Source organism: Dicentrarchus labrax, unplaced genomic scaffold (genome assembly GCF_905237075.1).
Source record: "Dicentrarchus labrax unplaced genomic scaffold, dlabrax2021, whole genome shotgun sequence".
NCBI lineage: Eukaryota > Metazoa > Chordata > Actinopteri > Moronidae > Dicentrarchus > Dicentrarchus labrax.
The window spans coordinates 16,021,776-16,049,440 of record NW_026136701.1 but is presented as its reverse complement, the minus strand read 5'-3'; the positions used below and the strand labels follow the sequence as shown (position 1 = coordinate 16,049,440).

General features: G+C 38.7%; 1 protein-coding gene across 1 annotated transcript in view; it reads left to right on the top strand.

Moving 5' to 3' along the window:
• The window catches only part of LOC127366063 (voltage-dependent R-type calcium channel subunit alpha-1E-like), a 59,012-nt gene that overhangs the window by 3,405 nt on the left and 27,942 nt on the right, over positions 1 to 27,665 (top strand). The window contains exons 3-10 of the mRNA XM_051404773.1: positions 5,589 to 5,853; positions 10,154 to 10,258; positions 11,553 to 11,692; positions 24,613 to 24,716; positions 24,971 to 25,129; positions 26,486 to 26,676; positions 26,774 to 26,877; positions 26,955 to 27,070. Coding sequence (XP_051260733.1) covers positions 5,589 to 5,853; positions 10,154 to 10,258; positions 11,553 to 11,692; positions 24,613 to 24,716; positions 24,971 to 25,129; positions 26,486 to 26,676; positions 26,774 to 26,877; positions 26,955 to 27,070 — 1,184 coding nt within the window. The remainder of the gene's footprint in view (positions 1 to 5,588; positions 5,854 to 10,153; positions 10,259 to 11,552; positions 11,693 to 24,612; positions 24,717 to 24,970; positions 25,130 to 26,485; positions 26,677 to 26,773; positions 26,878 to 26,954; positions 27,071 to 27,665) is intronic.

Sequence of the window (27,665 nt, the reverse complement as noted above, 5' to 3'; positions counted from 1 at the left end):
GTATAACTTCTCAACCTGTTGAACCTCGAGGTGGGGTCGTCTTCACAAACACAGAATGTGAAGCCACAGAAATGTATTTTAAATGTTAACCAAGGTCCCAAAACTTAGAAAGATATAAAATATGTTTTGTCGAATTCAATGGAAAGGAGACGAAAATTAAGTTGTGACGGCATCATACAATGAAAAATGGGATCTTTGATTTCAATATTTCAGTCAATAAACCGTTTTTGTGGCAGACACTTGGAGTCATTGGATGTAATTAATAACTTTAACGATGGCTCCCTTCCGTCTAGCCTTCGTTTATGCTATTAATTACACCTGTTATGATGTGTCAAACCGACTGTCATGAAAACGACCCATAGAAGTGTGACACACTGTAGCTTCGACAATACTAACCAGCAGATACAGAATACAAACGGTATATAACATTACTGCTCAACTTAACGCTGCACTAATCAATATTTTAAAAATTAAGAATGGACCAAATGTTTAAGTGTACGGTGAAAGGTGTTGCTTGTAGCGCTGAACCCACAGAGATTTATCACCCGGCTTCGCAATTCCCCTCTCATCAACCTTGTTTACTGTCGCAGCAGGAAGCTGTTATTGATACAAATCATTGAATATTGTTTTGTGATATGGTATCAGTTCTCAAAATCACTATAGATTTTTGTGCTTACTCCCCCAGCAGCGAGGTAGCAGTGTTACTGGTTGCAGTACCAGTAAACTTTTTTTGACTCAGATTTTATGAACATGGAGGTGTGTTCTTTATATTATCAGTTTTCCCAAAATTTTGTAAAATTGCAATATATCACCTTGCTTACAGTGTCGCAGTAGTGTATTGAATCAAATCCCCTGTATCCTGATACGTATTGTATTATCAGCTCTTGACAACCTGCAACCCTACAGACACAGTTTAAAGCATTTAGCAGCTAAATCAGAACCAAATACTTCCCCTTGGAGTTGGTGGAGACCAAATCAGAGCCCAAGAGAGAGTAAATTTTGGACTTAAAAAACGCCAAATGAATGGTAATGGTGCTCCATGTCAGCTGAAAATGTAAACAAGCAACTGTTTGCTATGGCTAACATCACTATATCAACTTTATCAGATGTAAATGTTGTGTTTCCAGCTTGTTCCACTGCTCCATGGGTGGCAAAGTGTGGCTTTAACTTTGAAATTAAGTCATTTTTGATATTAACATTAATCTGATTACACCACATAGTGTGACAGGGTCAACTCTCTCATTGATTGGTTCTCCGGCCCACACATGTTTTTATTGACTCTTGATGCTCTTATCAAATGCCATAGGAAATCAGATTTAAATGTAATGTAAACAATTATTACTTTAAATTAATAATTTATCCCCCTTGTGGTCAAAACATAATGGGACAATTTAAAGACAACCTGCAAAATACTGTGTGTATCCTTGCTAGCAGTCTTCTTTTTCCTTGCGTTTCCTGGTGCTTTGTTATATTTCTACATTGTTATCAGTGGAATAATGTGAAAACATCTGCAGGACTGTATCACATCACACACGTGTATCCTTGTACACGTGTTACTAACCCTCTCTTAAAAATGCTGTTCCATAGGGCTGCTAGTGGTGAAAAAAATCCACAGTATTGAAAACACAGGAGTTCAAGGATTCAAATGATTAACCATTACTGTATAAAGTATAACAATTATTATTGTTGTTATGTTGCTTAGCTACAAAGTGGCTATTTCAAAGGGTGCTCCATAGTAGCAATACATATGCAGATGCTTTTGTTTCCAGCATTGTTGTAGTTCCACCAATGAATCACCAAATCAGTTCCCACTGCTTTCATCACTTGATTTTGTTTTTTTAATGCCTGTGTAACATTGTTGGCTGCAGTTTACAGTAATCAGATACTGGATAGCGTTATTAATGGCGGAGCTGAGGGTGCTTGCTTGTGAACTTTTGAACTCTGGAGCCACATCGCTCTGATTATCTGCTTCCCACCACTCAAATGTGGAGTGGTACTCCATCAGTGTAACCCCCAACCCCCCCCTCTCCTCCTCCTCCTCCTCGTCCACCTCCTTCCTCCATCTCCTGATTTCTCTACTGTACCTCCACCACCCACTCCACATCCACTTAACTGGTGTGCTGTCATTCTCTCTCTGGCTTTCCATCTTTTCCCTCTCATGTACAGACATTCAAACACAGGACTTGAGTCACTTTTTCTTCGTATTTTCTTATTTTCAACCTTTTAAGTGTTGGCTGCATTGGCAGCTATAGCACATAAAAGTACATATTATTAAATGACGGAGTAAAAAAAACAACAGTGATTTCAGAGCACTGCTGTGCATGTATTGTGGTTATTTGTCCATTAGGGGATGCTAGGGAATCAAAGTAGAAGAGCAGCAGGGAAGCAGCACATGATGTCTGTAGAGCTAAGCAGTAGGGTTTGGACATTGTTGACCTTTCCTGCACAACTTTAATGATATTTTGTAAAATTGTTGGATTAAATTTATCATCCAAATCCATAAGTGACACGAAATTTCTGCATAATATGACTTTCTAGAGTGAGGAAAATGCTCCTGAAAAGATTTTCAGGAGCTTTTCCAGCTTTGAATTTGCAACATTTTGAGCTCTTTTTGGTGGTAATCTGCAGGCTGTAAGATTGCTCCGAAACCACAACACATAAAGTGTTTCAAGGTAAATTGGCACATTCTCACACCAATCTGCAATGATATAAGCGGCAGTTATTGGTCGAATCAAACTGACATAACTCAGTACTAGAGGATGTCTGTTGCTAGGGAACAGAGAGAAAAATAAAATGCTAAAACCACTCCAGTCAATGTTGGATGAAAGCCTGTCTGCAATTATATAAATGCTCTTCAGAGTTCTGGCACAAAGTACGCCCATTAACGTTTTAACTCACAGTGCATGTCACCTGCAGCCTCACTTCATCTGTCTTCCCCTATACGATATTTCTAAAGATGCTTTGCTGGGCTATGGACATAAAAATGCAACCTACTGTGGCTTTCATATAAAATCTGTTGGTCATAAAATACTTTTCTTGTCCAGTAGTGAGGCACAAATGTTCCCCTTAATCATCTTTCCTTTTCTTCTAAGTTCCTCTTATTCAAAGTCTGGTTCTAAGCCCAAGATTTGCTGCTTTTTCTATCAGTTTACGTAGCTATTTTTAGAAGCCTTTGAGTAGGCTGTGAGCAGAACAAAAGCCAAACACTCTTAAAGCAGACTACATCTGGTCATGTGTACAGTACAGCGGATCGTCAGTGTAGTGGCGGTGCTGTACAGTACTCTGTCAGTGACGTGAAGATGTCCAATGACCTTGATGGAGGGGAAGTGTGTGTGTGTGTGTGTGTGTGTGTGTGTGTGTGTGTGTGTGTGTGTGTGTGTTTGGAGAAACAGATTTCTGTAGGAAGAGGTTGCTCTATTGTGCAACATGGCTTTTGTTGGCAGAAATGAAAAGAACGGAGCAGGAATTCAAGAGAGCTATGTCGCTATGGAAACAACAGCAAAGAGAGCGCTAGAGACGCAGAGATAGAGAGAGATATGTACTGTTTGCAGAGATGGACAAATATTTTCGTTGAGCAACATACAAGTTGATGTCTTTCTTTTGTAATGAGCGCTAATGTGGGACATTCTTTAGTAGAGAGTCGAGATAGATGTGAGATATATTAATACACTGTGCAACATACTGTATCACCCTGGTATTTTTACATTCTGCACTCAATAGGTCACTGTTGCCTTTTGAGGCTCTCCTGCTTTGCATGAAGTGACACGCCCGCCCTGCTTCATGCAGATTAGGAAGAGGAGGTAACAGAGTCATGTGTTCTGAGTTTTTGGAGCCCAGTTAGGGACTTATTCATAGATCCTGTTAAATCGTTTTTTTTTTTTCTTCCCTTCTCCCCCAGATCTCGACTTTGTTTGCCAAGCATAAATTTGTCACTCTCTCTTGGCTTGCTTTCTCAATCCCCCGTCTGAGCCCTGCCCGTCTGCACACACTGTGATACCTGCATTGTGCTGCTGCACAGTTGAGTCTGTCAGTCAGCGGCAGCAGAGTGATATTTTGTGTCAGGATTTTCAAGTGAACTGATGCTGTGGTCGATTTAAATTGCATTTTATTTTTGACTTGACAAAAACAGCAGCTTCAGGCTTGAAACATGTTATGATTGAATAATATCATGTCTGTGGGGGCTGAAGTGGTCATCTTCAGGAAACAGTGGGGAAGAGGAGAGCAGCAGATGGAGCGAGAGAGCCCAGTTGCCTAATGAGGTCTCACTTGTGGCACTGAGTGTGAAAAAGACCCTGCTTTCTTCTCTTCTTCTCCCTCAAAAAGGGAGCAGCCCTAAGATCTATTTCATGCTCTATTTTTACTCCTGACTTTTACTCCAATATTAGCACAATGGCCTAGTTTTTAAATGTTTTAATAGTACAAGTCTGTCTCCATTAATGGAAATATCACAATGCTGTCTGGCTATCAAATGGTAAAAGCATTTAAATGGGGGGCGGGTGAGTCAACCTAAATCACCTTCAGGCCATTTCTTCTTATGCTTGCCCTGTCCACACACTTGTTGCCTTTTTGTTTCTCCTTTTTAGTATTAAATGTATTTTCACACCCCTTTCTATTGCCTCTGCACCCACTAACATCTTTACATAATTGTTTTTGAACCACATACCCACACAGCCTACTGTATATAGGCTCCTTTTTTCTTTTTTAGGACAATGTTTTTGTTCATCCTCAGCAAGCTCTAATTGCTATGGTAACAAAATATGTGTCCCTCCCCTCCACCAGCTTTCATTCAGATGAATTTTTGAAAATCGCCATCATGAAATATTACTGTGGGAGGGGGCTGCCGATGCTTGTGCGCTCCTGGCTGCGTGATCATTTTCCAGCAGGTGATAAGATTTGTAAGATACGTCTGATCTAGCGATTCAAGCGGCTCTCGTGCTACATTTCGGCTGATTAGAGAACAACCACGTGCACTTTTTTTTTTTTTTTTCAAACAAAGAATTTCGCGTTAAACGGGCTTCCTTTTCACATGACATCTTCCTTTGGTCAAGTTTGCCGGGTCGAGAAGATGCGCAAAGTTTGCGAGGACTTCCATCGGATCTCTCCGCGTAATGAGCGCAGAGTAGTGTTTGATCGAGCAGCTGCCGGTTTGTCTGATCAAAACGAGCTTGGATGTCGGTAGAAAGCTGCAAGGTGTAAAGTCGGTGGATCTTTTCTCCCTTTCCGCTGCCAGAGTTTCGAGACGCGCACACATTAAAAGTTGATTGTAAGGCGCTGTTAAACAGATGGGATAACAGAGATGCAGCGGTTTTTGCAGCCCTTGCACCTGAATCGCCATTAAGTAAATGGATGATTTTTTCTTAAAATATAAGCCAGTTGAATGATATAATCCTTTTTTTTTCTGGATATGGAGTGGTAGGAATCTGCAACTTTTGGGGAATTCTTGGCGCTCGAAAAGCCAGTGAGTGGATTGAAGGTGGATCTTTTTCTTTCGTTTAGCTCCACTTCACATTTTTCTTTACTAGAAGTCGTCCTGTAGTAAAACACTCTTTAAAAAAAAAAGCCGGGCGGTCTCCTCCATCTCTTTGTAGAATGGCTCGGTTTGGAGACGAGTCCGCTCCCAGCACCGTGGACTCCGGGGATGGAGACATGGAGCGCGGCGGGGACGGACAGGACGCGGCGGCGGCGGGACTGACCGCTTCCATGAAACAAGCCAAGGCGCAGCGGGCCCGGACCATGGCTCTGTACAACCCCGTCCCCCACCGGCAGAACTGCCTCACCGTCAACAGGTCACTCTTCATCTTCGCAGAGGACAACATCATTAGGAAATACGCAAGGCGAATCATTGAATGGCCATATCCTTATGTTTAAAGTTGTCTTTGTGTTTGTTACAGTTTGTTATGCAGAAAGTTCTACGGTAGGCTGTTGTCAGGTCAGCACCATGGACAGCTACAGGCAGCATGTGAACAGCAGCAGAAAAACTCCCATTCACTCCTGAATGTGTAAACTGTGCCAAAAAGTGCAGCTTCTAAAGTACAACATCAGTACTGTCTCTGTGTCTTGCACGAATTATCATCATTTTCATGCTCATTCACATACGGAGAGCATACCTTGCATCCTCTTTGTTCAGTGTTTGCTTATTTGCATAACGTCCTCCATAATTTCCTGCTATTAAGTTAAATCACCAGATTGAAAAGGAGCTATTTTAATGAGTTCTCCCCTCTGGACAGCTGAATTGAACCTTTTCATGTTTCTGCTAAGTAACTCGCCCTGATTTTATTCATCGGTGGGCTCCATGTGCTCCACTGCTGGCAAAAGACAGAAAGTTAGCATGTGGTGATCATTAAGAAGCAGCTCTGCTCACTGTGGGGGTGGCATGTAGGCACATCTCTGCTGCCTTAGTGCTCATTGGAATATGAACCTGGCCATGAGTAGGTGTCAGTTCAAATCCACCAGGCAGCGTTTTCTCTGCTTCCTGCAGCATAGCATCGGCCAACAGTGTCTTTCTCCTGAACTTCTATAGGTCTAACAAAGATTAATCATGGGGAAAGTTATTTTTCCAGCAGCCGCAGCCAATGCAGGCAATGTGACTCCACAATCACATTTGTTAATTAGAGGACAAACATAGGAATCCATTAGCTTTATGTGGTGGTGTTTACTTAAATCTATTTTTTTATTTACCTTAATTGTGTTTAAAGTGATTTCCCTGATAAATCATGTACATATTTAGACATTTTGATAGCATAATCGTTCAAAAACATAACTCAGTTGCCATATCTACCCACTGCTCCTCCTGTCTTACACCCCCTTCAGTGCAGCGTGCCAGTCTCCCACTGTTACCTAACCACAGGCTCTGTGTGGTGTGTGGGAGTGGGGCTAGTGGTCAAGACTAGCTGGCCACCGGCAGCACGGTAATGTGACTGTCGGTATCGCAGAGGTATGTGGGAGAGAGCTGGCCAGTAGTACTGTGGTGGATCGTGGGCTGTAGAAGCAGCACATGTCAGAGTATTGACTGGGTGAGACCCAGATTTTTGCACATAGCGTCCAAGTTCTGAGATCGCAAGTAAAAAACAGATTCATATGAATTCATAGCAATGGTATATCTCTTTGATTGTACGTTCCTGCACCAACACACTGGAGTTTTACATTTACTCACAAGTTTGGTTGTTTCTGGGACCCAATGTAGGTCTCTGTGCCATGGAGTTAATTTAAAGGACCAGAGTTCCTGCAAGTTATATTAAATTATGAGTACTGGAGCTGCAATAATTAGGCAATTAATCAATTAGTCGATCAACAGAAAATTCTATTGTAACTACTTTGATAATGGATTAATGGCTTTGAGTCATTTTTTAAGAAAAAAAGCTCAAATTCTCTTAATGAGGATTTGCTGTTTTTCTTTGTTTTATAGTTTTGTAAACTGAATATCTTTTGAGTTTTGACATAACAAGATATTCCACAGTGTCACCTTGGAGTCTGGGAAAATAGGGGGGATATTTGTTTGCAAGTTTTCTTATGTTTAATAAATTAAATGATAGACTAATGTACAAAGTTATCGAAAATAATTAATGAAAAATAACCATTATTTGCAACCCTAGTGTATACTTCACATCACTGCTGACCATTTGTAAATGTGAGCTGTACAGTTACAAGTATTTTTTCTCCCTTCCTGACAGCCATTGGCTTCCATTCATTTGCATAAACATGAAGACCTCCTAAAGCTTCCTTTTGTTATATAATCCATCACTCTCCATAAATTACTGTCAAAGTTACATTAAGAATGTGACTTTGACAAAAGAAATGTAGACTTGATTTTGACTGGTGGATTGCACATCACAGGAGAGTTTTCATATATCGATGCAGATAGAATCCAGCAGTCGATTGATTTGATTGAAAATGAATCTGTAATAATGTGGTAATCGGTTAATTGTCAAACATCCCCTTATTCCAGCTTCTCAGTTGTTATAATTTGCCGATTTTCTTTGTCTTTAGTGATTGTAAACAGATTCTCTTTAAGTTTTGGACTGTTGGTCGGACAAAACAAACATTTTAAAGATGCCAGCATGGCTTTAGGACAGAACGTTTCAGGGATTTTTAATATTAATTAAAATTTTCGTGTCCGTAAAAACCTAGGAACCATCGTAAAAACATGAGAAGAAAGGGGAAAGTAGAGCCCAGATAAACCCACCCTGTCATCCTGTCCCATGTTTCAAGAGTGAGTCAATTGATTTTCATTCGGTACTAAAACAAGTGTAAGTCAGTAGCTGCTAGAAAAATATGTTAAAATATCTAAAAAAACAACAGCACTGTAGTCAAAATGGTTAACTGTGTGTGATTTGTCCTAAATGGTCTAAAACATGCATAATCTCTGGTATGCAGGGTAACAGGTAGTAACAGAGTGGGCGAGATTTATTAAGTATTTCCCACTTTAGCTATTTTCAACTGCTTTCAGTGGCAACAATATGGACTTGTCAATGTGAGTCAGTGTGGGTCCCAGAGGCCCCCATCATAGCACTCCTCTGTGAGTCAGTGACCCCATTTCTCTCAAGGCAGGAAAATTAATAACAAGAAGCAGCTGCCACATGGGAACTCCGAGGGACTCAAAGTCACAAGCACATACAAGGGTTGGGGCACATAGTCAGACGCTGTGCATGTTGGTTCACATGTTGGTGTGTTTTGTCCGTCTGTCCAAAACTCAAAGATTTTCAGTTTATTATCACAGGAGACAGAGAAAAGAAGCAAATTAAAACATCTGGAACTTCTAATGTTCGTAATATATATGGCTTATTTGGTTTATTTTCTTGAAAAATTACAGATTGGTTGGTGATTATTTTTCTGTTTATTGATTAAAAGTTTAGTGTGTAACATTTAGAAACGTTATGTTGAACCAACCATGTTTCTACAGTAGCCCAGAAAGGACAAACCAAACATTGGCCCAGAGCCACTTCACGTTTTTCATGCATTTCGCAGCCACCATAGTTTCTCCTTCAGGCTTGAAAAGGGGGAGGGTGAAACAAGGGACTGTACACTACTAGATGCTAAATCCTTCACCTTTTAATCGACTCATCATTTCAGCTCTACAATGTTTTTTTTGCAAGATTGCAGCTGTCATTACATTTGTTTAATATTTATTCACACATTCATTATGAAACAGAGCTCGTGTGTTTGCAATTTAACTTTCAGTTTTCTTTTATTTCCACAGGCTCTTGGGTTCTTTCAACAAGTTCTCAGCTGGTTTTGCATCCTATAAAGACTGCAGCCAGTGATTATTTTCATTTTATTTTATTTTTTTCACGATTAGTTGAGTAATCGCTGTCAGTCCAAAACTGATTTACAATTATCTAAAGCATAAAGAAGCAGGAAATGTAGAAAAATTACACTGGTTTATGGTTTATTTTCTGTTTCCTAATTGCTAATTGTTTCAGCATTACATAGTTTATAGACCATAAAAATACTTCTAGAATCTGATATTTTTTAATGTTTATGCTCAAGTTGAATATGATTTTCACTGGCTAAAACTTTGGCTTCTTTTCTTTAGTAGCAAAGAGATAAACTGGCGCACTGTGGTCTGCAGTGAAAGGAGTTATGACAACTGTTTGCTGTAGTTTGTGTAGTTAAGGCCAAGGTGACTTCACTGTGTTCTCTCTCTCTCTTTCTCTCTCTCTCTCTCCCTTCCTAACCTGTTCTTTTTTCTCTTCATGAAAAGCACTTTTAAAAGCAGGTTGCCATGGATACTGCAATCTCTCTAACAGATTGCTTCCAATACCAGAGAATATGAACCATGCCATAATTCATCTGTCATTTAATCATCCATCCATCTATGTTTTTCTCCCTTTCCACTGAACCACGTACATGTATATTTGTTGAATCTAAAACCAATACTGTATATGAAGAATAACACTAATAGTTGCTGCTGCATTTTTAATCTTCTCTTACACAGAATATGATGATTTTTTTAGTATCGTATAATAGGACTTGTTTGTGTAATGATGTACAATATACTGTCATATTCCTGTAGTGCTGAGCTACAAAGAATGATTTGATATAAGCTTTGGATGTTTTTCCATGTTTGCTGTACAGCACTTTGTTTGTTTTTATGCAGTAGTTTTGTCCTTGAGTTGAGAAAAAAAGCAATTTCTTTAACTTTCTGGCCTTTACACCATTTGAGTACATGATCCTGGCCACCATCACCGCCAACTGTGTTGTCCTGGCCTTGGAGCAGCACCTCCCTGGAGAGGATAAGACCCCCATGGCAAAGAGACTGGTGAGGACAAAAATCTGTTTTCACATCCTCCACACATTGCCAGGAATGTGAGTGAGGTTATTGTGAGATGGAGAGGCAGGGATACAAAATACACCAGGGTTCATGAGAAGACCAAGTTGTTTTGTGCCTTAAAAAACAGTAGTTGATCTGCTCAGAGCCCTGGATTTTAAGGTGATGGATAGTTTTGAACAGAAATTAGTGCTGCACAATTAATCAAAATATTATTGAAATTGTGATAAAGCAAAGTGTAATTTCCAAATCGCAGAACTTTTCTTTTTTTTTTATGTGTGACAAAACAATGAAGTAATGCAATGCTGCAGAGATTCCCTGGTCTACAAATCTGTTCTCGAGATTTAAGAAAACACGTTTGTTTGGTACAGACCTCGGCAACTGTCACATCATCGTGATTTTAATTGTTTGATTTTTTTTTTGTGAAAATTCAATTAAATAATTAAAAATGATCATTCCTAAACTTAATTATGAACCGTATTGCAATCGTAATATTTGTCTAAATAATCACAATATGATATTTTTACAATGTTGTGCAGCCCTAACAGAAATGCTTACACTGTTACTATGTTAATACGTTCTGGAAACATGAGGAAAAATGACACATACACATTTACCTTCAGTACAGGAAAGTAACCAAGTAAATTTACTCCCATGCTGCCCAGTGTTTTTATGATTCATACTGGTTCATACTCCACTAAATTTATCTGACAGCTGGCGTTACTAGCTACTACTATTGAGATTAAGATTATATATACGGTATGTAAAACACATGATCATATTGTTAAAATTAGCTCCACATTGACAACATTGAAATGCTGCTTGATACTTTGTACTTTATGTTTATTTGGCTGTTAATACTTATGTAGTTTTACTTTTTACTCTAAGCTGCTTAGATCGGCTACACAAATATAAATGTTTAAACTTTTGTCAATATGGACATGTTACCCATTGTTAGATAGTATAGATTCTCTGCAATTCAATCGTTCATTTTACGTAAACTATGTGCGCCAAAGTATCAAATGTTCAAATGAATGATTCCTAATTGACTGTTATTTGATAGTCTAATATTAGGTGATATCCATACTGATTTCAATAAACAGTTTCCCTTCTTTCTTTGCTGAACAGGTTGAGTTCAGTTAATTTTATGTGTGAAGCCTGTGTATACACATCAAACTCAACCAGTTATAGTTTTGACATTGTTCACGACTGTAGTGTGTTTAGTTTGATTAGTTTGTTCATTAACTCATCTCAGACTTGAACTGTTTCTCGTACATTATTTCAGGAAAAGACAGAGCCGTACTTCATCGGGATCTTCTGTTTCGAGGCGGGGATCAAACTTGTGGCACTCGGTTTTGTTTTCCATAAAGGCTCCTACCTGAGGAACGGCTGGAACGTCATGGACTTCATAGTCGTGCTCAGTGGGTGAGTGACATCAGTTGGTCACCATAACAACCTGAATTTAACAAAGTGAGAAGTGTTTGTTTTAAACATTGTCGACAGATTTCCAAGTTACTACTTGCCAAGCATACTGGTGAAATGTGTTTTTGGAAGAGGAACAAATATCAGTTCTCTGTAACTAACCAACTTTTTGACTGTTAGCCAATCAAATCAGAGCAGACTTTTTGACTATGGACTGGCAATAGTCAATACAGCCCGATATCACAAATCACAAATCTGCCTCATGGGGCTTTACAGTCTGCACAGCTTACAAATACAACAGCAAAACTTCACAGACAGACGTTGCTACGTGCACAGAATGGATAAACGTAACATTGCAGTATGGAAAGTATCAGGATGACAAACTTATAAATAACTGTAGTGTCTAAACTTCTTGCACAGCTTTCCTCCTGTTTTTCTTCTGTCTGGACGCTTAATGGATCCTCTTATAAGCAGTCATAGCTGGGAAAAGCACCGGTGTGACTAATAACATTAACAATGGCTCAGTTCCATCAAGCGCCCATGTAAGCCCTTCCAGTGAGCCAGTATGCACAATAGCAGGACCCTAGAGCTGGCTCACCTAAATGGAGTACAGACATCGTTAACATTAATAATTACACCTGTACTATTCTTATTATAGCAGGTGAAAATGTCTCCTGTGAAAATGGTCTGTTAGACTACTGTTAAATGGGGATTAAAGTGTGATTTTGCTGTTATTATTAAGGATGTCACAAGCTGTGTGTGCTTTGATTGCTAGACCTCTAATAGTTGCAGAGGGAAGAATTGTAATCCTCATCACTGTCTAGCTACACTGCATGGCCACGTTTTAGCAAGCTTTCATGTTGGAGTTGTGTGAGCTGGAGACAGACTACTATAGCTACTTTACAGTCACTACCTTTATCAAACCCACAACCACAGCAAATTACATTACATCTGGTCCATCTTTGAAGAAACTGGAGAAAAAGAGTAATTCTACTTGCTTAAATAATGTATTTTCTTATATATGGTTTCTTTTATTTGTCCCTCAGAAAAACTGATACAACGATATTTGGTATTTCTGTCCTAATTCTGAGCTACATTGGTAGTATTGATGATAAAAGAATTATTATTTTACCAGCATTTAACAACCTCTCCCAATAGTCTTAGACGCATGCAACAGCCTGAGAGAATATATTGAGCGCTGAGATGGAGTTTGGCTTTCTGTACAAGAGCAGATGATTAGTGAGTAAGTGTTTCTCTAATGTATTGCTGTATTCACATATGGCCAGTAACGTATTGCCATATGTTGTGATTATATGTCTGATAAAAGTAGCTAGTGTATGTCTGACTGAAGACAGCAGCTAGTTAGCACCGTTCATAAGTTATGTGGTTATTGCTGTTATATATATCTGAATATCTGATTTTAACTTTACATAATTTTTTGTGCCCCAGTCTTTGAGCAACAGTTAGCTTTAACCGCTAACAAGCTAAGATAGAAGGTCATTTTTCCCCTGGAGGCAAGCCTTTCATAAAATATGTTTTTTTTGTCTTTAGAGACTAATGAGTCAAATAATGAAGATAAATATACCCAAAACTTAAAACTGTAAACCCATATTTAAACATAATCATCATCATAACCATTAACCATAAGCTCTTACAAACTTTACAAATAATATGTTGAGGTGTTAAAGAAACTTTGCATTTAAATCAGGAGAAACCTAATTTTTGAATAAGCAGATATATTGATATATTGATATGTGCACAATCACTATGAGAAAGTCTTTGGTCATTAGACCCCATCGTGACGTCCTGTGGTGTTGGTGGTGTTGTTGAAGCCATGATTAGTATAGGACACTGGTGGTTGTGGTGAGGATGGAAAGAAGAGAATGCAGAAGATCTGGATGTGATGAAGGAGTGGACTTGTGATGAGCGCAACCTGGGCACTGGATATGATGAACTGGATGTGAACGGGGTGGAGGAGGGTCGGGTCAGCTGAAAGCAGCAAAGAAGAGAACAGATTTAAAGTTTGACAGCAGCAGCATGATTGCCTGGAGGAGATTGTGGTTAAGTCTGATTAGAAAGGAGAGTGAGAGAGTTGTGAATGAATGAGGCTTAATGAGAAGGTCTTCCTGCTTGAACTCTGAGCTTCATTTGAGTATTCAATCCAAAGTCCATTCTTTCCTACTAAGGATATAATTATGATGTAATTAAAAAAAAAAGGTTCAGTAATTTCCTAAAGCATTCCTAGCATTGCTCAAACAGGAGTAAATAGTACATTTGTTGGGTGCTTTTTTTTCAGCCATGGATTAAAACATCTGCTTCTCAAGTGCAGTGGTTGTCAACCTCTCAGAGTTGTGACCCCCCAGAATAATTAGGTTGGTGTTTGCAACCCTCACAACCCTACTGTGCTATAATGTGTAACATATGAAACCTACCAAACTCACACAGAAATACGACAAACAACTGCTTTGCCCATGGACAGAACAACAACTAAGTTGTGTTTTTAGATTTATTGAAATAACTGCACCGTCACAGTCAATTGTCCACATGTCTGCTTTAGACCTAAAAGTGCAATAATAGATTAGACTGTCATATTACTGAGGTAACTGGGCCCTTTAACATGTATAAGAAGTAACAGAGTATATAGCCTGTGTACTGTGTTTTTGAGTCCCCTGTGTTGAATGACATTAAAGGGATAGCTGCCGAGAGCTGCTTCCCGTCTCTCATTCTGTTTACCACAATATGCTATTTTATTTTATTCTCTACAACCACTTGGCAACCCACAGAAATGATCTTCCCCACTGCTTTAGTGAGTATTTCCAACAGCAGGATGGTGTACGTGTGATCAATTCAAAATAAACTACAGTGCCCATGTTCATCATAATGAAGGAACATGTCACCTCACGAAGTGCAGCTCATTGATCAGCTGTATCAGGTTTTGGCTACACTCACAAATACTTGTTAGGATCAGTAAATTGTTGATTTTGGTCTTTTGATGTGATTTATTTACACTAATCATTTTATTTCTGGCCTTACCTGAACTATCTCGCACTGTTCATATTAGAAATATAAGATAGAAGATATAAGTAGCCTTTTAATATTAAAATGCCAAATGTTAAGTCTGACAGAGTGGGTTCGTGCGTGTGTGTGTTTGGAAATATGCCTCCAGCTGCTCTCTTTTAATTTTGAATTTGGTTGAACTCCATGATGAATTACAAACTTCACTGATTGTATGAGAGAGTGAAAGAAAGTTTTAAATTAATGCTCAGCAACTGATTCTGCAATTAATTTTGACAAAATTCATTTTTACTTCACCGGGTTGTGGCTGGTGAACCAAAAGATTAATTTCAAGACACTGATTGTCAAGTTATGTTGGTGCATTCATGCATGTGACGCTGCTTGTGTCAACATTTATCAATATTGTTGCCATGCATGCTTGTACTGCATTTTAAAGGCTTCTAATCCCTACATGCTCTAGCTACCTGGTGTCTGACACATGCTAAACAAAATCTGACCGTATAGGCAGGTCTTTATTGTTGATATGTTGATATGGTTTTTTTCTCTATACGTCTTTATGCATTTAAACACCACAAACATCCACAGGAAAACACATAAATGCAGGAAAATGTGTGTTTCCATGGCACAGTCATGCTCTGCAGTCAGCAATAGGTGGGTGGATAAGTGGATTGGCAGTTGTGTCTAAAACCTGCTTTGGTTCGCCCCCAGGACCTCTGTGAATTAAATGTGAATGCAGCGCTGGAGATGTTATGCAAAAGCATAGAAAAAGAATGGATGGATGGTAGAGAGAAAGAGAGAAGAAAGCAGAGGGACAACAAGGGGGAGGAAGGAGATGGCAAGATAGACCCGAGAAAAAAAACATAATGAGGAGTGTTAATTTGTTCCCTTTAAGACTGGGGTTTAGTGAATTAATTGTGCAGGAGTTAAGCATTGTTACCACTCGTATGCTCTCTATGGCTAAGTGTAAAGTATTCAGCATTCAAGGAAGATGCTGTTGCTGTTGGCGTGTTGACATCTCATTTCAACCTGACACCCACATCTTTATTTTTCTCAGTATCTCTTATTTTTCTGTCTGTCTTTCTATCTTGCTGTCTCTCTCTCTGCCTCTTACATAAAAGGCACATCAGCATCACGTTTACAGACCAGTTAGCGCTGGCCTAAAGAGCTCCACAGCTGTGTTGTTGACAGATTTCTGCAAGATTTACGAGGTTAAAGTGTTCAGTCGGTTTTAATAATCCGTTCTGAACAGTTGTTGCTCTAACAGCAGTGGTTGCTTTGGTGGGATACTTTGAAATTCTCTCATTAGGCATCCGTCAAAGTTTGCAATGACACATTTTGCTTTTAGTTTCTTAATAAATGAAGCAAAGCGCTGTTTGGTACAAAGTAACAGCTCATTATTCACAAGCCTTTGACTAGTTGTGGATTTAAAACAGTTTTCCCACACATGGAGTCAGTAAGATGATCTTCTCCAAGTGTGCGGGACAATCTGTGACTTAAACCTTAAAGTACTCGACTCCTCCAATGATGTGAAAATACAAAGGCTTGATTTTTTCATAAATTGTCAACCAGGCTTTTAATTTGTACATAAAAGGCAGCAGTGGTCAGCTTGAATAAATCTAATTTATTTCAAATGTAGATTCAAACATCTAGAGAAAAAACTACACCTGCAGCACAGTACTGTCTGCCCCATATACTCAGTATGTTTCAGTTATTGTTTAAAGAAATTATGGATAAATAAACACACTGCTTGTATGTTTTAATACTCTTTAATTCTGCTGTGAACACTTGTCACCACTGGACGCTTTTGTCTTTTACCGGCGAACACATCAAGCCCACAAAAAGTGAGTGTTACTAAAAATAGAGATTTGGCGTAGGATGTCACTTGAAGGCCAGTGGTGCAAGTTGTGTAACAGTTTGATGGAGTTCAGTAAGCTCAGAGCGAGCTGTGCTGTGGACCCAATTAAATCATTATTTTAATATTTTGGTTTATAAAATAGGGAAATGTGTCCAAAAATAACAAATCTAACATAACAAACATATTTTTGTAATTCAGTGTTTATTAATTTAGTTTGGTAAGTCATTTAACAAAAGAAGATTTATCTATTACGTCCAATGGTCCAAAACAGGATGAATTCAGTTTACTAAGACTAAGAAAACAATGAATATTCACATTAGAGAAGGTTGGACCTTCTGAATTTGACCAGTTTTGCTTCATGAAATATCTAAAACATTTCCTTAATTATCAAAATGGAAATGCTTGCCAATTAACAACAAAGCTTTAAAAACTCACTGTACACTATCTGATCAGCACAGCAGACAGACACAGTTAGCTCATGAACATGGTGGACCATTTAGCCACTGAAGAGCCAGATAATTCCCTTAGGAGATGGTACAGACCAAAAACAGAGCAAAAAGAGTTAATATATTGGACTTAAATGAATCAGATTGCCAGAAATGCCAAATGCCAAATGAATGATCATGTTTCTCCATAACTGCTGGATGTGTAAATAAGCAACAGTTTGCTTTTGGTATATGACATCATTGACAGCTGACCGGTGAAACGCACAGTTACCTAAATTAAATTACAGATTTTAGATACAGGTTTAAACATTGTTGGAAACTTTTGTTATAATGTAAGTGCACAACTAAATATATAACATACTGTAGATATAGCATATATTGTATCTTTAAAGACTCAAGCCTGATTCACCTCTGACCACTGGTCAAGTGTGGTCAGAAGGTTTGTTGCACCTGGAATCACAACTGACAGTGGGAAGTTACTCTTAAAAATGTGGAATTTCAGTGTTTTTTATAGAGTTAGCTGCTGAAGTTTAGCTCCTCTAATACAACTGAAATCATGTCACTTACAGTATAAAATGCACAAAGTCGTCAGTGTACTTTCTGCAGCCCACAGATCATCTTGTTCCATTCCAGCCACAGCTGGTAACTGACGACCTGGTTTCCTGCCACCTATCTGACACATTTTCTGGTTTCACATATGCTGCTATCCTCTCTCTCTTTCCCTATCTCTCAAACACACACACGCAAACACACGCAAACACACACACACACACACACACACACACACACTGCGACTCTATCTCACTCTGGTGGCACAGTACAAGTAAGTCAGACTTAAAAGAAAACACACATGTGTCATATAGGCCGGTTGGGAATAAAATCGAGGCCACTGGGCCAGCGCTGGCGGCATTCATTCCATTTCATATTAATGAATTGCTAGAAGCGAATCTGCTGGGACACCGAGCTCAATTAAAATCCTTAATCTGAGTGAGGAGTGTGTAGCAAAAAGGACCACAGCTAGAACAACTTACCCACAGACCAATTTAATTCACTGGGATTCCTAAAATGGTCAATTATATCCTGCGGCAAACAGATTGGCACAGGTGGACTTGATGCTTTGATTAGCAATAAAATGTCTCCCAAATGACTCGTCTGTGCTTGTTACTCCATTTATAAGACTGAAGGTGCTGATTGTTGCCAGCGAACCTGTTGCCCCCATGCAGTTAAAATAGTTATGAGTGCTCCCTCATCGGACCTAAATGGAATTGATCCCCAGCTGTGCCTGCACACACACCCCTGTGTCACTGTCATCAACCCGTCATGTATGAAGGATATCAGCTTTCCCTCGTCGCCCCATGTCTGCTGTCCCTCTTACAGTGTGACACTTTGCTAAAATTGTTGTTCTTTAGACAGGATGAATAATACAACTAGGTGGGAGTTGGGAGTGATTCATTAGCCATCTGGCACAAAGACAGACACACAGGATTGAGAAAGGACTTACTCTTATGTGTCTGTCTTTGCACACCAAAGCCATTTTCATCTGCATCATTTAATGTGTATAAATGGCCAGATTCATCTATTAGGGGGCCTTGGAGCACCCATCTTCTGTGTGTCGTGTATGTACAGTGTTGCCTCCAAGTTCCCATCAAGTACAGTGCACACAGCATTACATGGAAATTTTGTTAAACCTTGTAATGGGTTTACAAATAGCTGGTGACAGATACTTTGGTGTACTGCAGGGGGAAGATGAGATTGTTTTGTTCATGCATAATTCCTGAAATAATTATTCTATAATAAGTTCAATAAAAAATTTAGAAAAACCACATTTTTATATACATTTTCAATGCAATTATAAACTGCTAACTGTCAAAAAACCTTAAAGAAGAAAGAAATCAAACGTCTTGCAGTTACTGAGTTCACTATGTGGGTTCATTGTACAGTTTTGAATATAATATGAAATATCTAATGTGGGGGATAAAATAAGTCACTTAGTCAGGGGTCATTAGGGACCACTGGTCTAGGGTATTGCTTCAGGACAGATTGGTAATCCAGGCTTTTGTCCTTGTGTACATGTCGGTAAAATAGTCTGTATATGGCACATGATTGGCATTGCATTAGACCAGTCACACTGCACATCTATAACCTCAAAACCTGAGACCATGTCAGTGACTTCCAAAACTAATTCAGGAAGTAAGAGCAAGGTTTATTCAGCTTCATGTGCATTATTCTGTGTATTACTCTAGGCGTTTTAAAGGACGGCTGCATTGGTCTCAACTCTATTTTTGCTCTCATAATTGAACTGAACAAACAATAGCTTACAGTCCCAGGTGAGTTTTCTTTGGGAAAATATACACCCAGCCATTTATTCTATGACTAATAGTGAATAAATGTCTTTTTTTAATGTAATCCCAATTCAACAGAGCACTATTAATTTTGCCATTACACGCGTGGTTTATGTTTTTTTCCAGATTTAATTCGAAGTCATTAATTTGTTGATGCACTGGGTTGATGTTGAGTCAACTGCACATTTACCGTATGTAGAGCTGTGCTGAAATGGTGAGCAACGTGATGCTGCTGATTACTGTAGTTTTTGGTGGTGTTCTTAGTGTAGGTGGAGGTGTGTGGGAGAGGCTGCATTCTGTGCATGTAATGAATTCATCCTCTCCAGAGCCAGTTTGGTACAATACTGTGGCACAGTGCTTCACTTAAAGAGCCAAAGAGGAAGAGATTAGCCTCTCAGTATGCACATTAACTTGCTACTGTATTGTTAGTGTTGAATCTGTAGAGGGGTGTGTGAGTGTGTGTAGCTGTCCAATGTGTTTTAGTGTCTTTTTACTGTACTGAAAGCCCTGATATTGCGATGATATGAGTGTTTGTGTTTCTTTATGCCAAGTTAATTTTATTTTGTGTGCTGGCAAAATACAGTATAACAATTCATACAGGAGATTGTCTCACAAACATTTAAAAGGAACTGAAAATAAACTTTTGTTTGATATAACAAGAGTGGGAGTTTACATCTATGCTAGCAGCTGAGTGCTAGTCCAGTGTGTAACATTTAGGAGGATCTATTGGCAAAAGTGGAATATGATATTCATAGGTATGTTTGATTAGTGTATAATCACCTGAAAATAAGAATTGTGTTTTTGTTACCGTAGAATGAGCTGTTTTTATCTCTAAATTGGGCTGTTGGCGTTTCTTTTCATGGACACTGTAGCTTCTCCCTCACTCTTGGAAAAGGGAGGGTGAAACGAGTGAGTTGCAATCTGCAACTACACTAAATAAAAGAAAATGCAAAGATGTGTACAAATTTAGAGGCAGTTTCGATATAAGACCGTCTCTGTGGACCTGTGGCAGAGAAGGGCGTTATGGGTAACCATAGGTCACAGAGGAGCTGATTCACAGATCTCAACTAAGCATTGTGTGGACTTGTGTGTCAAGCAAGTCGATTGGTCGATTCAGCTCCTGTTGGGTTTTGGGTTCATCAAAACAAACCTATAACTCAAAAGTATAAAAGACATGCAAATGTTTACTGAGAGGCCGTGTTCAAGCGCGTGTGCTTACAGCCCAGATAATGCAATTCCAGCTTTAGACAAAGTGGTGCTTTTAGCTAAATGCTAACATCAACATGTTAACATTCTCATAATAATAATAATAATAATAATAACAACAAATTCAACATGCTGATTTTTAGTTGTGATGTTTACCATGTTCGCCATCTTAGTTTAGCTTGTTAGCGAGCTAACATTTGCCAATTAGCGCTAAGCGCAAAGAGCAGTCTTGTTGTGGAGGCAAAGGTTTAGGTCAGAGTTTCTTATGCTGAGATTCCTGATTTGCGGTTTTAATTGACACGGTGATGCGATGAGCGCTAAACTTTTGCCTGTGTCGTAATGATCAATTCTGAGTGGGAGAAAGTTCTTGTAATGTCAGAAGATAGTGATATGTAAAGTTGACCATCATCTACATAATTATAATAGGAAATATTGTTATTGTGAATAATACAAACTAGCATGTGGAGATCAAATAAAACAGGACCAATAATTGAACCCTGTGGACCCCCATATGCAGTAATTTAAACCAATTTAGGACTGCTCCCTCTAGTCTCACCCAATTTCCAGAATTATCCAACAATATTTTGTGGTCCCAAAGAGGTTAGGTGCAGATTCGTCCAACCCTTTCAAGTAAACTGTGTGAGTATGTTATTGGACACTGAAAGACGACAAAATATTGGTTTGCCTGATTACTGATCAGTCAGTAAATTTAGTCTCTGCAGGAAAACAATTTCTAAACTAAACAAAAGAAAATGGCCTCTCTCTGTGTGTGTAGGGATGATTCATGAGCTACCACAAGCAGACAGAATATTTGCTTTAATTTTGAGGGAGCCTCCACTGAATTGTTGTGCTCAAAGTGCAGCCTTGAAGGAGCTGTGCTGCTGCCTGTCTTTGTTCACTGTGTTTGGTTTGAAGGCTATTTCCACAGACTCCCACTCCTCTGCTCCCGCTCTGTCTCAGTGTCTCTCGCTGTGTCATCTCTCTGTCTGACTCACTCGCTCACTCACTCACTCACTACATTTACATTCACGCTAAAACCCAATTACTGCTAATATCCACCCCGAAGTAATAGCGATTGTATCCTCACTAGTGCCGCAAAAATAAGACAAAGGCAAATAGAAAGACTTTGTTTGTTTGTCATGTAGATTCATTTAAATTAATTGGATTTGATATTCCACCGCCGCTAGCTGTGTGGTTGTTTGTTGTTACAACACTTCTTACACATTCACCGAAATTAAACATAAAAATGAAAACAGACACTGCCACAGTAATTTCAAACACTGACATGTAATGTACAGTAGGTACAGTATTTTTATTAGGTTACAATCTGCTGCAATTTCCGCTTATAATGAATAGGAAGTTGGAGAAACGTTTTCAAGGTAGTTTGCTGAGTTCTGACTATTGCTTTAATGTTACTGAAATGTGTAAAGACTAGATAAGCAGTGCTTATGCAGTAAAGCCATTTTCATTCATTTCTTTTTTGCTTTTGGTACATCACAGGACATTACAGTATTTTGCATGCATGGCATGATGGCATATTATCTTGACTTGTTCCTTTTTTTTTTTTATATAAAAAAATTTTTTTTTTTTTTTTTTTTTTAAAATTTTTTTAAAAATTTTTTTTTTTTTTTTTTTTTTTAATAATAAATATTTTTTTTTTTTTTTTTTTTTTTTTTTTTTTTTTTTTTTTTTTTTTTTTTTTTTTTTTTTTTTTTTTTTTTTTTTTTTTTTTTTTTTTTTTTTTTTTTTTTTTTTTTTTTTTTTTTTTTTTTTTTTTTTTTCCTTTTGGGGTTTTTTTTTTTTTTTTTTTTTTTTTTTTTTTTTTTTCTTTTATAACTTTTTTGGTTAATTTTTGTTTTTTTAAAGGTTTAAAAAAAAAAGTTGGATTGGATTGGATTGAAGGCTGCAAATTTAAAACTTAAGGCTGTGTTGCGATATGGAGGTGTGGAGTGTAAAAGGTATGGCATTTACCAGGTAAGCAGGGTCTAAGAAAAGAAGACAAGGGATGGGAATTGATAAGATTTTATTGATACCACTACCATTATTGATTCTGATTTTCGGTCCAATCCTCGATTCCGGACTATTCTTATGGATTCCTGTTCAATTTTTTGTGTGGAAAGAAAGTAGGTCTACACAGAATTTTCAGGGTCACCGTTTTATTATCTCTGAGCCTAAACACAGTGTAGAAAAATAGTAAAGTTATAGTTGTTTGTTTGTGTTGCAAGTTTCCAGCAGCATTGAAACATGAGTATGATGTCATTGTTTTGCAATGCAACTGTCGGAAAACGTGCTGGCTTTGATAAAAGAAATTGATCAGCTCAGTGGCATTCAATTCAGATGGATCGGACAATTTGGAACCGGTTCTCCACTGCAACCGGTTCTCAATTCATGTCCCTAAAGACAAGATTGTTGTATTATAGAAAATGATTTTTACCTTTTTAGAGTCCCTCAACGTTACAGAAGTCCAACACTTGGTGGTTCTATATTCACAGTTTCTGATGCGCTACTGTGCACCTCTTAGAAGCTGGCCTAGAGTAACTGTCTGTTGCTTTTAAAGGGAATCAGAGACAATTATGACTCATATTTTCTGCTGTAATAAGCATATTTAGGGTGTTTTGATTTTATACATCAAGATCAGTTTACTTGTAATGGGGAGTACTATTCAGCCACCAAAATCGTATCTCCACTATTACTCATTGCTCAAATTTGAAGATGCTAGCTCACATTTCAGTGTGGAAATAAAATATACTTCCTAAATCATGACCATTTTCTTTACATCTGCCACTACATCATACAGCTGCTCGCTTAGTCGTCCTGCACATATTGTATCCCAACCACGGTGGCACGGACAGTGAGCTTTCACCCCATTGAACAGCGCTTTCAGGTTTATCCGCAATAGTGAGAATGTGGCCTCACTCATTCACTCGTTCATTCGGCCTCTTTCCCTCCCACTGCTTTCAGGAGAGATTCTGCGTGGGCTTACACTTGAGTTTCTGCCATGTGCTTTCTACCCCCTGCTCTCTTTCTCTCTCTCACACACACACACACACACACACACACACACACACACACACACACACACACACACACACACACACACACACACACACACACAAACTCATATACACATACACATATACCCTCCCCCACACTTCCTAACACTGGCCAAAGATTTTATGAGTTTGTATATTTGTATCTCTGTGTGTAACAGACAGAGAGATACAAATCTGGGAAATAATTATGATTTCTAGGATAATTTTCACAACTCAGTTAGAATATTACTAATTAATTAGCAGTGGATATTGACCCTGTCATCAGTGAAAGCATTAATGATTACGGCTCATCACATTGGCTTGGTTGATATTGACGGGAGCTGCAAAATGTAGCCATACGCAGCACTTGCGTATTATTTGTTATAACATTATTTAAATAAATAACACTAAACCTGCTTTTGCCATTGCTACGAGAAGACATTCAGATGTGATTTCTGGTGCACGTTAGTAAGAAATTGCCTGTCGGTCGCTCCTGATGCTGTTTTTCAGTGTTTGTGTGTAGGTGGAGGGATATCAATGTGTGCGCGGGCGGATGTGAGTAGAGATGCCTGCCAGGTGTATGTGGCTGTGCGTTCTTTGTCTCTCACCATGCAAGTCTGCTACACTAAATGGATATACTGCACCGCTGCATATCATCAAATCAGTTTATTTCTTTGCCCTAAAATGACTCATCTTCAAAACTTTTACCTATTTTTGTCATTAAATTTGTCAGGCACCACAGACAAACGAGGAAAGAGAAGCTTTGCACCAGATTTAGCTACTAATGGATGTTTTTTTTTTTTTTCTTTTTCTTAATACGTCCCTGTTGCATTTTCTCTATTTTAACCCAGATGTCTTTTTACTTTTCAGGCCATTACAAGTAATGTCTATTAATTTAACTGTCTTCACAAAATAATGAAAGAAATATAACAAAGTATTGTTTGCATAACGGTCCTACAATGAAAAATACCTCTGAATCAAGTATACTGTATATATATATAGTGTGTGTGTGTGTGTTGTCCATCAGGATCCTGGCCACTGCTGGTGCCCACATGAACATCCCAGTCGACCTTCGGACCTTGAGGGCCGTGCGAGTGCTGAGACCTCTCAAACTTGTCTCCGGGATCCCCAGTGAGTCAGTTACTGACCTCTAATCCTGCACTGTAGGGTCAAACAAACTGGTATAATACTGTACATAACAAATGATTACCATTTGTGAGTTGACAAATCAAATTGTTTAAGAATGTATATATCAGTATTTATAAATTTAGACATTTAGAAAGTGCTAGTCACGTACAATTTAGGATATTTATATTATATTTTGTATATTTCACTGACCAACACAGCATTATTCTCGAATTATTCTTCTTTGTGAATACTTTTAGGTCTGCAGATTGTGCTGAAGTCCATCATGAAGGCCATGATCCCGCTGCTCCAGATCGGCCTTCTCTTGTTCTTCGCCATCCTCATGTTTGCCATCATCGGTCTGGAGTTCTACAGCGGGAAGCTTCACAACACCTGCCTGTCGTCTGTTGACATCCTCGGTACAGTCCGCACACACCGCTGACAGTCTATCTGTTGTAAAACAGAGAGGGCAGTCCACACAACATGTGTATTTTTGTTTGATATTAATATATATTAATATTTCATTTTTAAACAGTATGAAAGTAAATAGTTAAGGAACTGTGTTTTGCCAAAGTTTTCACCCTCTAGTTTTAACTCTAGGAAGGTATTATAACATTCAGCAGTTGGTGTGTGTTTAAGGATTTTGGCTTGACCATCTCACCATCTGTGGGTACCTCGTGTCCTCAGGTCCGCCTGCTTTTTATCACAACACCAGTGTCTTTAGAAAATTATTGTCATGCTTTGTTTTTAGCTTACTTGTGATTGGCTTTACCAGCAGGTATACCAAATGTGTGGTTTACTCATTGTTCTCAAACAGAGGGTGTGAACATCTTTGTTTGAGAACCTGAGGCTTTCATAGATTACAGTAGCAGCGAGCTCAGAGGTATTATTAGAGTTGTTGCTGGCTGATTTAGCTACTGCTTAATTAGTCAACAACTACTCTGTAATCACACGCTACACCATACCATTTACTGTCATTGACAACTCAAAGATGAATTGAAATATAAAACCTGAATAAGTTCATAGTATTTAGAGCAGATAAAAAAAGATACTCTGCTTTGAATAATAATTTGTGTCTGATATGGGTTTTTTTTTTTTTTTTCACAAAAAGTTCTATTTAATTGTCTAACTAGTGGTTGCAAGACAGTTTCAAGTTTCCACTTTACACTTGTGTAAGTTGCATACTGGACCAATCCTGCTTGTTCATACATGTGTTTAAGGTGAGCAAAACAAACATCATTCTGCACAGTGAAGTTCAAACATCCAAGTGAAGTAACAATACGTAAAACTCATTTTTGAGTGGAAGGGGGCTTAAAAATGTGTTTGTCATCCACACAGAATACATAATTTGAAATAAATTGCTTATTTAGTTGTTTAGCAACAAGCACGAGCTACACAATCAATGACAATACATTAAAATGTGGTGACAAGTAAAACATCCAGTGAAAATGGTCATACAGTGCAACATGAAGTTCTAGCTAGCAACCAATTAGTTTAGCTTAGCATAAAGACTGAAAACAGGGAGGAACAGCTAGTCTGGTTCTGTAACAAAGTCGGCTTCAAGAATGAACAAATTATATCTGTAAGTGTAAAATGGACCAGTTGTGGTTTGAAGTGACATAACAGATCCTACACAGTGGACCTTTAAATAATCACCAGTAGCCACAGGGGAGTCAGAGGTTGAATAGAATATTAGTTTATAAGTGTAGACATTATTTATATGGATCCATCAACAAAAGACCCGAACAGTTACTATATGATTATTTTTTTTGTAGACAATGAGACTGTTGACTCGTCAGAGTTGGCGTTCGCCTGCGGAGTGAGGAAGTGTCCCGAGAGGTACGAATGCAACGACACCTGGATCGGACCCAATGACGGCATCACGCAGTTTGACAACATCCTGTTTGCTGTCCTCACCGTCTTCCAGTGTATTACCATGGAGGGATGGACGGCCGTTCTCTATAACGTGAGCTCAGGAGTTCAGCTCTGCTAAAACAAATGAAGTAAAAAATGCATGATGTTGTTGTATATCTGTACTATTGAATGAATGCTATGGATTTCAGACCAATGATGCCTTGGGTCCCACATGGAACTGGATATACTTCATTCCTCTCATCATTATTGGCTCGTTCTTTGTGCTGAACCTGGTGTTGGGTGTCTTGTCGGGGTGAGTGTTCCTATAACATTGGTGTTTCTGTCTGCATTATGCATCATGACGGCAGTTTTTAATTCTCCCCTCTTCAGAGAATTTGCCAAGGAGAGGGAGAGGGTGGAGAACAGGCGGGCCTTCATGAAGCTGCGCCGCCAGCAGCAGGTGGAACGAGAACTGAACGGCTACCGAGCCTGGATAGACAGGGCAGGTACTGGGCAGCAGAACAACTTCACATCTGCAGACACACACTTGTTTATTTAGTTACGTGGAGGTATACAGCGATATAGAGGCTTACAGGAAGTGAGCGATGGACCCACATGATTACTATTGAGTGAACCTGTGATCTTCTGGTCATTGGAGACAGACAGACTTGGTCGATCATTTTCTTTTGTGGGTGCAGCTCTACCACACAGCATTGCAAACTGTCACAGGGCAAGAGGCTGTGAGTCGCAAACTGCAGTAAAAACCCCAAATGAGACGCATATTCTGGTTACACTGTATTCATGTCTAAAGAATCCTCCTAAAACCTGAATAATATTGGTAAATGCCATGTCTTAATTGGAAAATGTTGTTTATATGACATTTTTGAATAATAATGGGAAATTAGTGTGCATGTTAACCTAGTCACTCATTTATTTACAAAAATAAGATTCCAGGCTCACAGGACCATGAGGCAGGCAAGCAGGTGCAGGTGACAGGGTTCCAAGTATCAGGTAAACAGGTATTAATGTAGAGGAAACACTGACAATCTGGCAGTGAGTGAGTGGGAATGGTCCAGTTAAGAGTCAGGTGTGCAGTCGGGT